The 16077-nt window shown below is 44.4% G+C and overlaps 3 protein-coding genes across 9 annotated transcripts; 2 read left to right on the top strand and 1 right to left on the bottom strand.

Moving 5' to 3' along the window:
• Nucleotides 1–75: 75 nt before the first annotated feature.
• Nucleotides 76–4357, bottom strand: LOC112459014 (juvenile hormone acid O-methyltransferase-like). Of its 3 annotated transcripts, none has more exons than XM_025022887.1 (6): nucleotides 2613–4357; nucleotides 1908–2060; nucleotides 1683–1791; nucleotides 953–1085; nucleotides 711–849; nucleotides 76–589 (listed from the first exon to the last, which is right to left on the bottom strand). In XM_025022887.1, exons 2-6 carry the CDS (start codon nucleotides 2056–2058, stop codon nucleotides 414–416), a joined length of 708 nt encoding a protein of 235 aa, XP_024878655.1. In that variant the 5' UTR covers nucleotides 2059–2060; nucleotides 2613–4357; the 3' UTR covers nucleotides 76–413. The 3 variants fall into 3 exon arrangements, with proteins under 3 accessions (XP_024878655.1, XP_024878654.1, XP_024878653.1); XM_025022886.1 differs by having other exon boundaries at nucleotides 711–846; nucleotides 1620–1791; nucleotides 2613–4356; XM_025022885.1 differs by having other exon boundaries at nucleotides 1620–1791; nucleotides 2613–4355.
• Nucleotides 4358–5507: 1150 nt separating this feature from the next.
• LOC112459013 (kelch-like ECH-associated protein 1) lies at nucleotides 5508–12361 on the top strand. 5 transcript variants are annotated; one of them, XM_025022884.1, is made up of 8 exons: nucleotides 6538–6847; nucleotides 6939–7103; nucleotides 7269–7936; nucleotides 8608–8856; nucleotides 11099–11347; nucleotides 11419–11661; nucleotides 11802–11966; nucleotides 12166–12361. In XM_025022884.1, exons 1-8 carry the CDS (start codon nucleotides 6548–6550, stop codon nucleotides 12308–12310), a joined length of 2184 nt encoding a protein of 727 aa, XP_024878652.1. In that variant the 5' UTR covers nucleotides 6538–6547; the 3' UTR covers nucleotides 12311–12361. The 5 variants fall into 5 exon arrangements, with proteins under 5 accessions (XP_024878651.1, XP_024878650.1, XP_024878647.1 ...); XM_025022883.1 differs by lacking the exons at nucleotides 11099–11347; nucleotides 11419–11661; nucleotides 11802–11966; nucleotides 12166–12361 and adding exons at nucleotides 5508–5601; nucleotides 9183–9481; nucleotides 9588–10218; XM_025022882.1 differs by lacking the exons at nucleotides 11099–11347; nucleotides 11419–11661; nucleotides 11802–11966; nucleotides 12166–12361 and adding exons at nucleotides 5704–5754; nucleotides 9183–9481; nucleotides 9588–10218.
• Nucleotides 12362–13059: 698 nt separating this feature from the next.
• LOC112459032 (glucoside xylosyltransferase 1) lies at nucleotides 13060–15923 on the top strand. Its single transcript, XM_025022917.1, has 2 exons — nucleotides 13060–13766; nucleotides 13846–15923. Exons 1-2 carry the CDS (start codon nucleotides 13314–13316, stop codon nucleotides 14503–14505), a joined length of 1113 nt encoding a protein of 370 aa, XP_024878685.1. The 5' UTR covers nucleotides 13060–13313; the 3' UTR covers nucleotides 14506–15923.
• The last annotated feature ends 154 nt before the right edge of the window (nucleotides 15924–16077 follow it).

Raw genomic sequence — 16077 nt, 5'->3', positions numbered from 1 at the left:
TAGGTTCCTCGTAACCTACCTCGTCTCTCTTGTTACGCCTACTGCTACACTGTTATTGTTGATGAAAACTCCATATTAATAAGAAATAAATATATTATCTCAAAGCGTAGTTATAATACATATGTGTACACACACCTCATCCTCTTATTTTCGTGAAATAACGAATCGAACGTATTAAGAGTACGCATTAGAGATTGAAAGATGAAAGTGCGCTGTCAACATTCTCGATTTTCCTCCGAATTTAATAACATTCGAGTTTTCTCTTATCTCTTATCTCTAATCCGTCATGCGACGAAAGATATATATACTTTATAACCACTAATCGCTTCGATAATGAGATCTCTATAACTTATATAATCTATATACATAACAATTTATCACAATATTACACATGTACATAATTATTATCTACTTTATAATACTTGCTTCTGTGCGTACACTACCAGTATTTTGTACAGGTCCACCGCCAGCTCCTCATTATCGCGCGTATATTTTCTATTCGTATATTCGCGTACAAACTCGTTCTTGAAGTTCTCCGCTCGGTCGGGTGGCATCTCGCGCAAAAACGAAAAGGCAGATATAATAGTGGCTGTTGGAACCAAAAAGAAATAATCAAGCGTGGACTTGCATACGCTTCAACGAAGGAATATAAAATTTACGTCGAGCAAGTTTGATTCTCGCGTATCGCGTATCTTTAAGCGTATACTCACGTAGAAAAGCTTTCGGCTTCTTGTCGACGAAGCTCATCTCCCGGTTACTGCAGTGTCGAATCCTAAAACCGATGCTCCTAAGCAACTCCTTTAGCTTCATGTGAGGCTTCTCCGAATGTGGAAACGGCGCGGTGTACTTCTTCACGTCCCACGTGAACGCAAAGGCATAACGATTAGCGACTTTCGCAGCAGGGGAACGTTGTAAAAAAAATAAGAAACCAGTTAAACAGCGATATACTCACGTACAAATACGATGCGAAGCGCTTGTTCTCTGCCATGTTTTCAAGAATCTTAAACATGTCGTGGGACGATACCCATAGCATGAGGAAGGTGCCGCCGGGTCGAAGCATTTTGTAAATGTTCTCCAATCCTTGTCTGTTAGGGGAGATAAACGTGATTATTTCTTGAGGCCTGCATCTACTGAAATATTATCAAACAACGATACAAAGCGTCAACGCGACACCATTGAAGATCGAACCGAAACGATGTCGCCTCCGAGAAGCGTTTTGTCGCGTCGCAATAGCGTCTAGGAAAATATATCATTTACTGCAAATCTCCAAGTATGTTATTTTTACAGTCATAAACGTCTAAAAATGACACGTTTACCGAAGCTCTTTCTACACGTTTCTTACATAATGTCATTCATGTTTATTTCTACCAATACAGATTAACTTTGATCTCGGTTTAACTAACTCTTCATCTTTTTTTACTTCCTAGAATTAGAAAAGGATAAAAAGTAAGTTAAACCGAGATCAAAGTAATCGTATTAAATTGAAAGTTGATACGTTCAATCGTGTTAAATGATTTAAAACGGCAAGAAAGAAGGGTTTCGGCCTAAAATAACACACTTGGATCTGTAGCATTGAAGGAGTCTTTCTCTCTCGCGGGACGAAAAGTCAGATCGTTTACCGGACGTCGTTGCAGAAATGCAAAACGGGGAATGAGAACACGTGGTCGAACTCGGCGACGTACTTCTCGGGCAGGTCTCTCGTCTGAATGTCCAACGTCTCGAACTCGAGCACCCCGTCGACACCGTGGATCCTGTTCGCGTACTCGACCATGCTCTCGGAAACGTCCGTACCTTTGTTTACAATATATCGAATCATCACGCTATTGAGATTGTGATCAAGATTGACAATTAAGAACGGGTTTCTTTATTCGGGGCCTCTGTAGGGCCTGTCGTCCTCTCTCTCTCACCTATCATCACCGCGTCTCGATTAAGAACCGGCAGGAGAACCTTCCTCGTTATCTCCCCGGTACCGGAGCCGACGTTCAGGCATCTCCCGGACGTGTCCTTCAGCTCGCACTCGAACTCCTCGACGAAATACGTTACGTTCTGTCTCTGCATACCTATTGTCAGACGAGGCGTACGGATGGAATCACCGTATCGGTGATACTGGCAAGTCTATACAATGACTGCATTCCGATATCCACTGTTGTCAGTAGTGAACATCTATATTTTACTCACGTATAGTATAGATTTTCAGTACTGAAAGTTGCTGACAGTGAATATCGGAATGCAGCCCATGAGTCATTAGTCGTTAGTGCCCATCTGGCCATTTACAATAAGTATTTTAAGCCCTAAGCCTTAAGAAATTGTTCAATCACAATTGAATTTGAGGAGAATAATTGACTGCGATTGGTCAGTTTCTTAGGGCTTAGGGATTAAAACACCTATTGTAGATGGGCACTTAGTCAGATGTTGGAAGAAATAGTCATTAAGCGTATCGTAAGACAATCGGAAGTCTGTGATCGGTGATCGTTAAGAGATGGCCAATTTGGCCAATCGCTTACGATCGCTGATTACAAACTTTCGATCGCCTTACGATACGTTTATGACTCTTTCTGACTCTCTTCCGTCATCTGACTAACGACTCATTGTAGATTGTAGGCTGGCCTTACCAGGATCGCAAAACGTCGCCCTAATCCTCTAGGCCTGTAGAGTGTGGAATAAATTCCGGGAAACGGATTAGGGAAAACACACGGGACGTACGGATGAGGATTTGCAGGAAATTTCGCGAGACGTACGATGCGGTGGTTGAAATGTTACTGCGTCTATATCGTAATCGGTTTCCTTATCCAGAGATTCGACGATGAACAGAGAGTGGGGAACAGTAGAGTAGCTGTGCGAAAGTTATATTTTTACAAAAATGACTAAAATGCAATCCTCTGACGCACTTCGTTGGTAGCCGATGAGGTATAAAAACAAAAAATTGTGGCATAAAGTCTAAAAATGTGCAAATAAATCGCGAAAGATGAGTCGTCTGATCAGAAATATAATATGTTGTGGAGGAAAAACAATTAAATATTCTACCTTCAGCGGTATTTTCTTAATTTAACGCATAATGGATGAGAGTTTCGGCATGAAAGGAGATCTCAAGGATATTTTTTTTTATTTTCTCAGAAAAGAGGTTTGTTGTTTGTTCTGATTATTTTATGACAAAAAAAGAATTGTGTGTGTGTGCGTGCGTGTGCGTGCGCGCGCGCGCGCCACCTGAACTGTTTTACCGACTATAATTATCACATCTAAAAGCAATCTCAAATAAAATGTCTCAAAGATGAAACATTGATTCTAAAACAGTCTTGAAAATATCACAAATACATAAAACTTTTCGAAGACGTCTTTACTTCAGGACGTCTTCCTGACAGTTGAGATAATTCCATAAGACATATATCTTCAAAATTTTAGGACGACTTTCGAGCCGTCGTAAAATGTTCTCCGGGTATCAATCTCGACCGAGTGAGGGCGGCACGCGTCAAAATTCACTCCAATTGCAACAATTTGCAAGAATCGCCGGTTCACAGTTTTCGTCTCGACTCTCAAAGATCGCGCACAGTTATCGTCAATGAAATTCGCCTCGGTATCTATTCGAGCGTGAGCGAAGCGGAGATGATAATCCCGGGAAGACGCAATTTAAAGACAACGTAATCCGGAGATGACACGACAATAATGTTTTTATCTCTTTCACGCGACGCCGTCGTTCTCCCACATTCTGTCCGTCGGGTCACGACGAACACCCCGCAACCCGCACGATGAGATTGACGAGATGACGAGTGTCCTCTTTTACGAATATAATTGTTCCTTCGAGGGGACGCGGTATCGCGCTCGTTCCCCCCTTCCCTCCTCTCTCGCTCCCGTCTTTCTCGCGGACATCTGTTTGATCTGGATGCTCGTGATCGAGGAATCGCGAATAACTCGCCCGTCGTCCTGCCGCCGGACGAACCGTCGAACGGTCAATTAAATCCGCGTTGCCGTAGCCCGTAACCGCGCGGGATGCGGAACAGCTGACTCGCTCGCGCGGAGTACCGTTCGCTCGATTACGCGCGAAATATCGCGGCCCCGCGGCAAAGCGAAATTCGCAAGTCATTCGAGTCATCTACGGTCACGATTGCTGTTTCACGGTAATTCACGGTCGGTCCGTCCCCCCGTCCCACCGTCCCTCCGCGCGGAATCCCACCCTCGTTCGTACCCGGGCTGGGATAAGAGGACGAATGCACCGTCGTCGTCGTCGTCGTCGTTCCTGTGAAATCGAGGAGAGGAATCCCCGGCATCTGTTGCAGCAAAAAGAATTGCAGCGGAGAATTCTTTTAAGGCTCGAACTCCATTGTGCTCGCCGTCCGTCGCATCGTGCTGCAATACGCGAGGGTATACGGTCTAAAAGCGTTTCTAAAATGAAATGCATTTTTATAAGAAAAGAGCAAGGGAAATGTAGGTACGGATTTTCTTGTACGATATATCTTTTAGAGAGTGCAGCGTCGTAAAACGTACGGCCGGGAAATGGGAGATTTTCTACTTGCCGCGTCGTCGTCGCGCCGTGCCGACGGACACGTCGACCGGACGCCGCCCGACGGGAGATACGAATCGCTCTCAATGTCCATTTCTACCAAATGTAGACCGACTTTAATCTCGATTTAACTTTTTATCTTTTTCTAATTCTTAAAAACTAGAGAAGGATAAAAAGAATGAGTTAAATCGAGAGTAAACTTACTTTTTATCTTTTTCTAGTTCTCCAAACTGGAAAAGGATAGAAAGTAAGTTGAGGCGAGAATAAACTTATCTTTTCTTAATTCTTAAAACTAGAAAAGGATAAAAAGTAAGTTGAATCGAGAGTAAACTTACTTTTTATCTTGTTTTGTAATTCCTAAAACTAGAAAAGGATAAAAAGTAAGTTGAATTGAGAGTTTACACTCACTTTTTATCTTGTTTTCTAATTCCTAAAACTAAAAAAAGATAAAAAGTAAGTTGAATCACTGGAATGAACAAGATTAAAAGTTAGTCTGCATTGGTAGAAATGGACATAAGAATCTCAAGAACGAAAGACAATGGGGAGTCTGTCTTCCCGAAGAAAATCCTGATTCCCAGATTCTCACTGGAACGGTCCCGACAATCGGGACCCCAACGTAGAATTAAGGGGCGGTTTCCACTTGTCAATGGCACAAGTCAACACAAGTGTCGTTCTGTTTTTGTTACTCATTGAAAGATAGAGATTGCCAAGAAAGATAGAACGAGATGTGTCGACTCGTGTCACTAATTCTAAATGGAAAGCACCCAAGGTTTCGTTTAAGCGACGGGAAAATCTCAGGGGGACATATCCGCGCGCGTTCGTTCTCACGTCCTCGAAACGATATTCCGTGATCTCGATTTCGCGGAATCGGTGAAATCGGTCCCCCGACATTCGCTCGCCGGGGAACAACCGACGGCGATGGCTCTCGGGGGACACCACAATTAAATTGAGGACCGCCGACCGCGTCCTCCACGCGCCGTCGCCGTCGGGCGTATTTATTACCGAGTCACCGTCAGGGCCGCGCTGGACTATTAGCCAAGAGCGGAGCCAGCTCGGCGCGGCGTGTTTGGCCGATGCCGATGCCGCTATCAGCGGCGCGGACAAAGGTACACCGGCGTATCTACGGTACAAATCGTGACGAAGCGATCTTGCGCCTTCGCGCCGCCGCCGCCGGCGCGATGGAGCGAAACGGTGGCGAAGCGACGGCGAACGGCCGACCGACGCACGGTGACACTGGTGACAGCAGTAGCTCGTTCCCCGTTCGTATCCATTCCGAATCGCGTCTATACTGGTCTATACGAGAAAAAGAGTCCCACCCGCGCGCCGCTCGGATCCGGGGCGTCCGCGATTCCCGCGAACGCTCGTCGGCCCGTCGCGAAACACGTGCGTATGCAAATCACCCGCTCGCTCGTCCGTCCGCTCGTCTCGCTCGGTGACGCCACATCTATCGGAGCCAGCCAGGGCCGCACCGGCCGCAGCCGGAGGCCGGAGGAGATGCCTGCGTCATCGTGCATCATCGGCGAGATCGATCGCGAGACATGATCGCGCCGCCTTCTCGCCGTCCGCCTCCTTCGCGCTCGTCCGTCTCGCTCTCGCGCCCAGCGACTCCTCGACGCAAGTAGATCGCCCTGGCGAGGCTGGCAGGTCGGGTAAGTGCCATGCGTTAAAGCGAGCGCGAGTGCGTGCGCGCGCGCGCGCGTGCCGTGTGACGGTTTTTCTCCGCGACGGTGACGACGGCGACGGCGACGGCGAGACCCGTCGCTGGGCTGGAAACGTATAACGTCCCGCGGTCACGCGCAACGCTTCCGCGTCGCGCTGATTACGGTGCGGCTGTTTATTGTGCGCGACGCCGCGCGCGCGGGTTTTCCGTCCGCGTCGCGCGTCGCGGCGGTGACGTCCCCGCGCGTAAGCCCCAGGCCCCCTCGCGCGATATTAATGAGTTCCGAGAAGGGAAGGACCGGGCGTGCGAGGAGCGCGCGATGACGCGAACGTATGTAAATATCTAAAGGCGCACGTCCCGCGGTTCTCCGCTTCTCTTGCAGCTCTACTTTAATGGATGGAAAGAAAGATTGTCAGCGGAAGAACGAGGCCCGGGGCGGCTCCCAGCCCCGGGGCGACGCTCCGCTCGCGTCCGGGGAGGAAACTGACTGGGAGGGCATGCTCAACACGGAGCGGACGCGGGGCGACCTCGGCGACATGACGTTCTGCATGGCCAACTACCTGAAGGAGACCATGAAGATGATGTTTATGATGCGCAGCCATCACATGCTGACCGACGTGATCCTCGAGGTCGGCTCCGAACTGTTCCACGCGCATAAAGTTATTTTAGCAGCTGCTAGTCCCTACTTTAAGGTAAGCTGAACAGCTGGGTGGAAATTGTCGCTGGAATCCAGCGGAAAGCGATGAGGTATCGATGTTGATCCGGCCCTGCTTGAAATTCCAGGCAATGTTCACTGGAGGACTGAAGGAATGCGAGATGACGAGGGTGAAGCTCCAGGGTGTCTGTCCAACCACGATGGCTCGGTTAATGTACTTCATGTATACTGGTCAAATAAGAGTCACTGAGATTACCGTGTGTTCGCTGCTGTCAGCAGCTACCATGTTCCAAGTGCGTAGACAATTTTAGAAAAAAGAAAACCGTATCGCGAAGAAAAGAATTGTGTCGATAGATATATTCTGAGTGAATAGCAAATAGGCATAAAGTTGTTTTTAAGGACTTGAAGCTTCCCGTTGATATGATTTAACGTTTTGACAAACGTGTGTTTCGATATAGGTCAGCAATGTGATAGATGCGTGCAGTGTCTTTCTGGAAAGACAACTCGATCCCACGAACGCGATTGGAATCGCCAACTTCGCCGAGCAGCACGGCTGCCACGATCTGTACCACAAGGCGAATCAGTTCATCGTTCAGCACTTCAACCAGATATGTCAGGAGGAGGAGTTCTTGCAGTTATCTGCGATACAGTTGGTGACGCTCATCAGGAAGGACGAACTGAACGTGCAGGAGGAAAGAGAGGTTTACAACGCCGTGCTGAAGTGGGTCAAGTACAACGAGGAGGCGAGGCGGCCCAAGATGGAGCACATATTGCACGCGGTACGCTGCCAGTACCTCACGCCGAACTTCCTGCGGGAGCAGATGAAGAACTGCGACGTGCTGAAGAAGGTGCCGGCGTGTCGCGAGTATCTGGCGCAGATCTTCAAGGACCTGACGTTGCACAAGAAGCCGGTTGTGAAAGAGCGTACGCCTAACACGCGGCGGGTAATATACATCGCCGGTGGTTTCTTCAAGCATTCGCTCGACGTCCTGGAGGGCTACAACGCCGACGAGAAGACGTGGACGCAGCACGCCAAGCTTATCGTCCCCAGATCCGGTCTGGGCGGTGCGTTCCTCAAGGGGATGTTCTACGCGGTCGGCGGCAGACACAATTCACCGGGAAGCAGGTTAGCACCTGAACGTCAATCGTGTTCGACGTTTTAGCGCTGTACCATGGGGTGTTTGGAAAATTACCTGGAATTCTCAAGAAATTTTTCTGCCTTAAAAAGTGAAGGGACTCTCAGGGAATTTTATTGAAACTCCAGGATATTTTTGTTAGAATTGTGCCTTTGATTCTGTTTTTATTTTACGAAAACCAAAGTGCTAGATTTTTGGTATCAAAAAGTGCCGTGTAAGTTTCATTTACATTTTATAGATTTTAAAATATTTTAATTAGATATATATACACATTTGGTTTCTTTTAACAAAAATTTTTTCAAAATTTTAACATGACTTTATGGTGGATTCTATTTTCTTATTGTATTTTTTAGAAATAGAAATTATTTTAAACTGATTCGACTAATTCTTAGTTTGCTCCATAATCATATTAATAGAAAATAAGAACTAACAAGCTGAGGTAATGAATTCCTTTTACTTTGTATCTAAAAATTCTATTTTTGCATGGAAATTTGAATCAAAATGCCTAAGAAATTAAGGAATTTATTCCAAAGTTTGTATAGATACTGCCATAATATATCAAATATAGTCATCAGGTAGCATGAAAAGTTGTAGTTGATAGACTGCTTAGGAAGCAGCTTTGAAATAAATATAAATAAAAAACTCGCACGACTTTTCTCAGGTACGACAGCGACTGGGTCGACAGGTATAACCCAATGACGGATCAGTGGCGACCGTGCAGCCCAATGTCGGTACCGAGGAACAGGGTCGGAGTCGCCGTTATGGATGGTCTGTTGTACGCTGTGGGTGGCAGCGCGGGCGCTGAGTACCATAACAGCGTCGAATGCTATGATCCGGATCAAGATACGTGGACCAGTGTGAAACCCATGCATGTCAAGAGATTAGGTGTAGGAGTAGCGGTAGTGAATAGGTAGGTAGTACTTGTCAGCCGATATTCGTTGAGTGGCAAAGGTGACATACTGTTAATCATATAGTCACTTATGAAAAATAGATGACTAAATTTAAATTTCAAAGTTAAATCATATTTAGCTATGGCATCAGTATGCTAATTATGTTACTAATGTAAATTATAGTATTTTAGATGTCATATAATATTAGTTTCTCTTAAATATAAATAGCATACACCTTCCGTTTAATTTTAGAACATTGTTTCCATGTATTTATTCAAAGAGATACGCGCAATATATTAAATCTATTTATTGTATAATGTAAAAAGTACGTTCGTTCTCCTGACAGACTTCTGTACGCAATCGGTGGCTTCGACGGCAAGGACCGGCTCAGTTCGGTGGAGTGTTACCATCCCGAGAATGACGAGTGGACGATGGTGTCGTCTACGAAGTGTGTTCGTTCGGGGTCCGGTGTGGCCAGTCTGGGGCAGTACATATACGTTATAGGCGGATACGACGGGAAATCGCAGTTGAATTCGGTAGAGAGATACGACACGGAACACGATGTATGGGAGAACGTGAGCAGCGTTACTATTGCTCGCAGTGCTCTTAGCGTTACCATCCTCGACGGCAAACTATACGCAATGGGTAAATATGACTATTAATCTTTGATAAAAAAAAACCTGTATTTAGAGAGATTCTTTTTTCATGATATAAAAAATGATATACACGTACGGTTCCTTTTTTTTTTAAGGAGGATACGACGGTACGACGTTTTTAAACATAGTAGAAATTTATGATCCGGCAAAGGACCAGTGGGTCCAAGGTGTGCCTATGACATCAGGAAGATCCGGCCACGCTAGCGCGGTGTCGTATTATCAGTGTCCTATACATTGTGATCATTTGGATTATAATATCTCGCTGGAGAAACCGCCGTCGTGATACGCGGAACTGATACTCTTTTTAGGGGACATTCGTAAGCAAGGATAGTCAAATTCTTTTATTCGCGAGACGAACTGGAACCGCAAAAATATAGTGTGAAGTAGAAAATGGGACTGTGCGATATAGAGTGAGAAGGATGACGAATATACAGTTATCCTTCGATCGTCCGTGGACTGAACTGAAAAGTGTATTAAGTAATATTTAGACGACATGCGACATGTCATCGAACCGGACCATACTTGGTCGGCTAGAGAATCGCGACTAGCCGACGAAAAGCGCTTTCTCGACAAAGCGAGGTAACTTTTGTTATCTCGCGGTTTATCGAAGGACCAATTTATCTTATTCATTAGGATAAATGCGACTGTGCTAAATTTTATAGTTTTATCGCTTTTTAATTATAGATTCGATTCTATATTTAATGTATAGAGAAATAATATATAATGTACATATTCTCATATATATATATCGTAAGAAAATTATTTTCAAAGAAAGTGCGAAGGTGTTTTTCTTAATTTAGTGTCCAACTGTGTCGCATATGTATTCAATCGCTGTCTTTCATAACGTTGTTGCCGTTATCATAACTTGCTTCTATCGATTCTTATTGAAGTTTTTATCAAAATTATGCGCCAATATCGAACGTGCAAATTTATTCACGCATATCAATATCGACTTGAACTTATCTGAATGCAATACTTTTATGGAAAGTTATGCGGGCGATGTTTGCGTGTTTAAAATGGACGTTTAGAGGCAAAGATATAGCGGACAAATTCCTGCGGCATTAAAGTATAATCGGATTTCTTTGAAATATAATTCCTGCGTAATCGCGTCACGCTCCAGTAAATATATTTGTAATACAATGGCGCATACGGAATGCAAGAAATATGTCACGTGTCCCATGTGCAAAGGTGCAGGTAGGAACATCAGCCGATTACGGTAATCTTTTAAGGAGTGTCGATATTTATTTCGTGATAAAAACTGTCTTAAAAAAAAAAAAAGGTAAGTCTGCCACACGCGCGATGACGGAAACGGCTTCCTTATCTACTCAGCATGAGAATGCAAATTCATCACAAATTGCAAAAACACAATTTGTCGAAGCAACGTATTCCGGGGCTTCGGGGGACTTGCGTTTTTCCACGTTATCTGACAGGTACATCGGGCATGTTTAACTTCTAATGACTCATTTTACTAAAATTTCAGTACGAGGAGGAATGTTATTTGAATCAGCAAAATCACAAATGAAATACATCTAAATATATAAAAATAATAAACGTTGAGTATATTATACTCTATGTATGCTTAAACATGTATGACACTTTCATGTAGCAGATATCCGAAGGACGTTAATCCTACGGCCAATTACGAGAACTATGTGCCTATACTGGAGGGCGATTGTACAGAAACCCCAGAGGACTTTGCGAGTCCGCAAGAGACTTTGAAACACGCCATGCAGAGCCTGAAGCAGGAACAATGGCAGAGCAGCGTATCGGCTCTGATAAAGCTAATGCACATCTCGAGGATTCAACCAGAATTGCTGGACTCCAATATGCCTCGTATATACCGAACCTTGTGCAGGTCGTTCGAGCATCTCCACCGCGTCTCTCTTTGTCATAACGTGCTCGCTGCAATGAAACGTTATATTGCAGTTTGCTGCGAAATACAAGGCCGCACGTCGTTAGAACTGTCTGCCAGGTAGCGATGGAGTTGTACAAGACGGTCCAGTGTACGCAAAGACCGGAATTCGACGAGCTTGCGTCCGCGTTGCTTCTGAAGAGCACGCACACGAACAAGGGAATCCGGAATGACGCTCAACGCGCCTTGGACTCCATGGTGTCGCACCTGCCTCCCGCAACTTGCATTCGGATATTGACCAGCGAGCACGGTGCTAGGTGTGATCGAATGGACTTCGACGTCTTTGATTAAAGCAACGATTACATTGTCATATAATATCTATTACAATTAATGATTTTTTGTCGTTACGAATCAGATTATTTGTATGGAATTTTGAACGCTGTCTTGTTGTCTACAGTCACAAGAACCCGTTGATAAGAGCGACTGTGAGTCGACTGCTCTATAATATTATTAATATTATTGGAGTGGAATGTTTATCGTCGAATCCAAATTTCAAGGATACCCGGCGTAAGATATTCACAATGTGTGCTAAATTTCTTCTCGACGGTAATAATGAAACAAGGTACTCTTGATACGCATCTATCGAGAACATATCGCTCATAACAGCGTCTTACATACATTTTTTGTGATTCTTTAGAAATTTATTATGTTTTCTTAAAATAATTTCTTAACAAAGGATTAGTCTTTGACAAAGATGCTTAGATGTGTGTCATTTCAAAATAATAGAACAGACGCGTGATGAATGTATATGTTAATTGCAGGAATGATGCAAAAAAAACGTTAAAAGCGATGATGGGCCATCCCGATTTCGATACTTTATTTTATCAAGATGTGGACTGGAAGATTATTAGTAGCATCGAAAAGCAATTAGTGTCTTTGAAATACAGTCGGATTCATAGCGTATAACACTATCTGTTATCGTTATGTATAAAAAATGTAATGGATATTGTGTCCATTTCTCAAATAATATCCCAATAATAGAATACGTTGGTATCAACTACAACATTAAATCAATTATATTATTTCTTTTCTATTAATTATAACGTAATTGTTAATTTACTAGTATTAAAAAATACGACAGATTTAAAAAATGGTATACAAAATTCAACCATTAAACTATTGTTATATTATTATGTAATAAGAGCCCCATGAGCGAGTAAGTGAAAGTCACAGTTTTTAGAATTTTAGTTAGTGTAATCTCTTTCCTAATTACTTGGCAATTTCCGAAAATTTAAATTTGTGCAGTCTGTTGACGTCGGTAATATTGTTGCCTACTTTACCAATTATAGAAATTATCGGCATCACTCAGCACCACTGGTTACCGATGTCGAGAAATTTATTACATAAACACATAAATTCTCAAAAATCGGCAAAGTATCAGGGAAATATAATTGGGTAAGAAGTGGGTACAAAATTTCTATATGAACTGTTACTTCAAGAACTATAACTTTAGACGTAAACGTAAAACGCTCGAATTGCAAAATCAAACACTTTAATATTTATGAACGCTTTCTCAACCATAAAAACACGTTTTTTCCGTATAAAATGTACATTATTTAAATTACATTCCGTATACGTAATTTCGAATTGCAATGAATTCTTTGCGCAGATCGGTGGGGGGTAGGGGCACAGTGGCGCGCATCAACTGCTCCGTGTTTATGACACTTGACCGGGAGGCGGGAGGTTATACCGTAAATATGGCGCTCGCCATTACTTGAGGACGACGCGAGACGCGACGTCAACTACGCGACACTGGGGATCCGTTGTGTTCCGCAACGTTCCGCGGATTTTATCGTCGGCTTCCAGGAGGGGTCCAAGATGCGGTCAGGTCACTGCCGACGTCGCGCAGCTAATTCATGTCGCGATTTTGCACGGTTTGAAGCATAGAACGCGACGTCGAGGCGACGCGATGAAATCCGTATACAAGTTGTTCCTGCTGTGCCTTATCCTCGCCGCGCTGATAATCCTGCTCAACGTGACCGCCAATTTCTCCAACAAGGTATACGACCAGCCGGCCGCGAGCAGGGAACGCCTGGCGCTCACGAGGAAGTCGTCCCCGGGTGGCGCGTCCGCGTCCGCGGGCGAGGTGACGATATGCGTGGTGGTGTGCGGGGACAGGCTGCACGAGGCCCTGACCATGCTGAAATCGGCGCTGGTCTTCGCCAGCAGGCCCCTGCAGTTCGTCATACTGGCGGAGCAGAATCTGATACCGGCCTTCAGCGAGAAGCTGTCGGAGTGGCGGCTCATATCCAATAAGACCTTTGACTTCCTGGTGCGGCCCATCACCTTCCCGGACGGCAGCGACGTGGCCATGTGGAAGAAGCTGTTCAAGCCCTGTGCGGCGCAACGATTGTTCCTACCGGTAAGCTGCTGGCAACGAGAGTTGCCCGCAAGCATTAGATTTATGTGTGGTCAGACTTACATTAGGATTTATATTTCAGACCGTGCTGAACGACACAGACGCGGTGCTCTACGTGGACACGGACACCCTGTTCTTGGCGCCGCCGGAGAAGGTCTGGGACGAGTTCAGGAAGATGAACGCCAGCCAGCTGGCGGCCCTTAGTCCGGAGCACGAGGATCCCAACACCGGCTGGTACAATCGATTCGCCAAGCATCCGTATTACGGCAAGCTCGGCGTCAATTCCGGGGTGATGCTGATGAATCTGACGAGAATGAGGGAGTTCCGGTGGACGGAATACGTGATTCCCATTCACAAGGAGTACAGACTGAAGATAACCTGGGGCGACCAAGATATCATCAACATAATATTCCATTATCATCCGGAGAAGCTGTACGTTTACTCGTGCCGTTACAACTATCGGCCGGACCACTGCATGTACATGTCGGTGTGCGCGGAAGCGGAGAGGGAAGGCGCTCTGGTGCTGCACGGCTCGCGCGGCACGTTCCACTCGCAGAAACAGCCGCCCTTCAAGGCGGTCTATCGGGCCATGCAGGAGTACCAGCTGAACACGGACCCGTACGACGAGCTGCTCGTGCCGATGAGGAATTACCTGGCGATGGAGGACAAGTCTAACTGCGGCCACGTCTCGAAGGTGTTCATCATCCAGCCGGAGCTACATCTGGCTGCCCGTAACTTCTAAAACTTTCTCACTCGATCGTGAACGAAATTACGTACTCGCGCGAGCGAGTTTTGTCTTTGTATCTTTTTTATAAAACTTTTTAGATGCTCGTTTTTGTTGATTGAGATATGGTTAATTGACATGCGGATATATTGAAGCAATAACGAATAGGGTGTAAGCATTCGTATACGTATTTCGCGAAGTCACTTTCGGCCGTAAACGTAATATTATCTGCGTTCTTCCCGTCTCGGAATTCTCTTAAGAGAGATTTTAGACCCTAAAAATACTTAACTACATAAATACTTATATATACATACTTACGTGCGTACTCTTAACACATTATGGATTGGAATACTTGAAGAAATTAAAATATAAGGGGCCATCGTGATGTATGTAAGCATCCTGCTTCGTTACATCTTTATGAGACCATGTACTGTAATTTCGCGATACGTAAACAAAAATAATACGACGTATACAAATTATACCAATTAACGTTATCCGATCGTATATGTTCGCGGGCAACTATACGAATTTACGCGGCCCGTCCACAATGTGTTAAGTCAAAGAGTCTAGACTCTTGAGAGATTCGCGAAGCGTAATTCGCGCGCAAATTAGAGAGTATAAACGTGTTAATTTCCAAGCGATTCCATATAGACTGAACTTTTTCTATAGTGCATTTGAGTTTTTTTGTTGACAAGTGCGCTATGTTGTTACTGTTTGTACGAGGTGCGATGCGGCGAATATGTTGTTATGCAATATTTATCCGATATACCTTTGGACAATACTCGAGCGGTGCTGGGCGATCGGCGCTTATCTTTGGAGTACTCGGCCCTTAGGCAAGATATTATCTCTCGCGATATCGCTACGTTGGATACACTTGACGAAAGAGATGCTGTCATTTTCCTTGATATTCGAGGTTTCCACGATATTATTAATATTATTATACTAATAATAATGGAAAGAGTGAAACTTGAAAGAAGAAATCCATCGTTAATCGTCGATTTTTCCGTTTACACAGGCCCCACACGTGCAATCTGTCGGAGATAAGCCCTGATCGCGACGCGGGACCACTTTGATAGTGGCTCGCGTCCGGTTTCGAAAATATCTCAAATCGGAGAATGAATCTGTTTCTTTATCCCTAGGAAAAATATAATATTGGAGTATACTATATTTTCAAAATAAGCGTCTCGAATTTTAACGGGACAGTAATTGATAATTGGTAAGTATGAGTATATGAATTATAGTATTATATACGTATAATGAATTGAAATTCCGGCGAGAGTGTTCACATTTTTACAAATTTCCCACGATCTTTTGTACGGTTTTGTACGATACGCATTTTGCATCGTTGCAACGACTCGACGATACGATGCCATTTGTGATAATTTTCTTATAGGTATTGTACAATGAAGCTTAAATAAAAGATCTGTCTAAATATACGAAAGAGAGTATGTACTTAATACGTGCTAATATCATATAATCGTATAATCGTATTAACAATAATTTACTTGACGAAACGTACTTTACATACTAATACGTTACGACACAATGCACTAAGAAATTTAAACTATTTTTTGTTTCGCTTTTCATCAT

This window comes from Temnothorax curvispinosus, unplaced genomic scaffold (genome assembly GCF_003070985.1).
Source record: "Temnothorax curvispinosus isolate PA1 unplaced genomic scaffold, ASM307098v1 QBEX01009448.1, whole genome shotgun sequence".
Lineage (NCBI taxonomy): Eukaryota > Metazoa > Arthropoda > Insecta > Hymenoptera > Formicidae > Temnothorax > Temnothorax curvispinosus.
The sequence above is the reverse complement of the archived record's forward strand: the minus strand, read 5'-3'. Positions and strand labels throughout refer to the sequence as shown.

What these genes read in the sequence shown, in the direction of transcription:
- LOC112459014 (XM_025022885.1), bottom strand. Translation starts at nt 2,058, where the DNA reads ATGCAGAGACAGAACGTAACGTATTTCGTCGAGGAGTTCGAGTGCGAG. An exon ending in TCGAGACGCGGTGATGATAG is followed by an intron (nt 1,792 to 1,907) that starts GTGAGAGAGAGA and finishes TTGTAAACAAAG; the next exon opens with GTACGGACGTTTCCGAGAGC. An exon ending in CATTTCTGCAACGACGTCCG is followed by an intron (nt 1,086 to 1,619) that starts GTAAACGATCTG and finishes CTCCCCTAACAG; the next exon opens with ACAAGGATTGGAGAACATTT.
- LOC112459032 (XM_025022917.1), top strand. Translation starts at nt 13,314, where the DNA reads ATGAAATCCGTATACAAGTTGTTCCTGCTGTGCCTTATCCTCGCCGCG. An exon ending in CGCAACGATTGTTCCTACCG is followed by an intron (nt 13,767 to 13,845) that starts GTAAGCTGCTGG and finishes TTTATATTTCAG; the next exon opens with ACCGTGCTGAACGACACAGA.
- LOC112459013 (XM_025022884.1), top strand. Translation starts at nt 6,548, where the DNA reads ATGGATGGAAAGAAAGATTGTCAGCGGAAGAACGAGGCCCGGGGCGGC. An exon ending in CTGCTAGTCCCTACTTTAAG is followed by an intron (nt 6,848 to 6,938) that starts GTAAGCTGAACA and finishes TTGAAATTCCAG; the next exon opens with GCAATGTTCACTGGAGGACT. An exon ending in ACCAGCGAGCACGGTGCTAG is followed by an intron (nt 11,662 to 11,801) that starts GTGTGATCGAAT and finishes TGTTGTCTACAG; the next exon opens with TCACAAGAACCCGTTGATAA.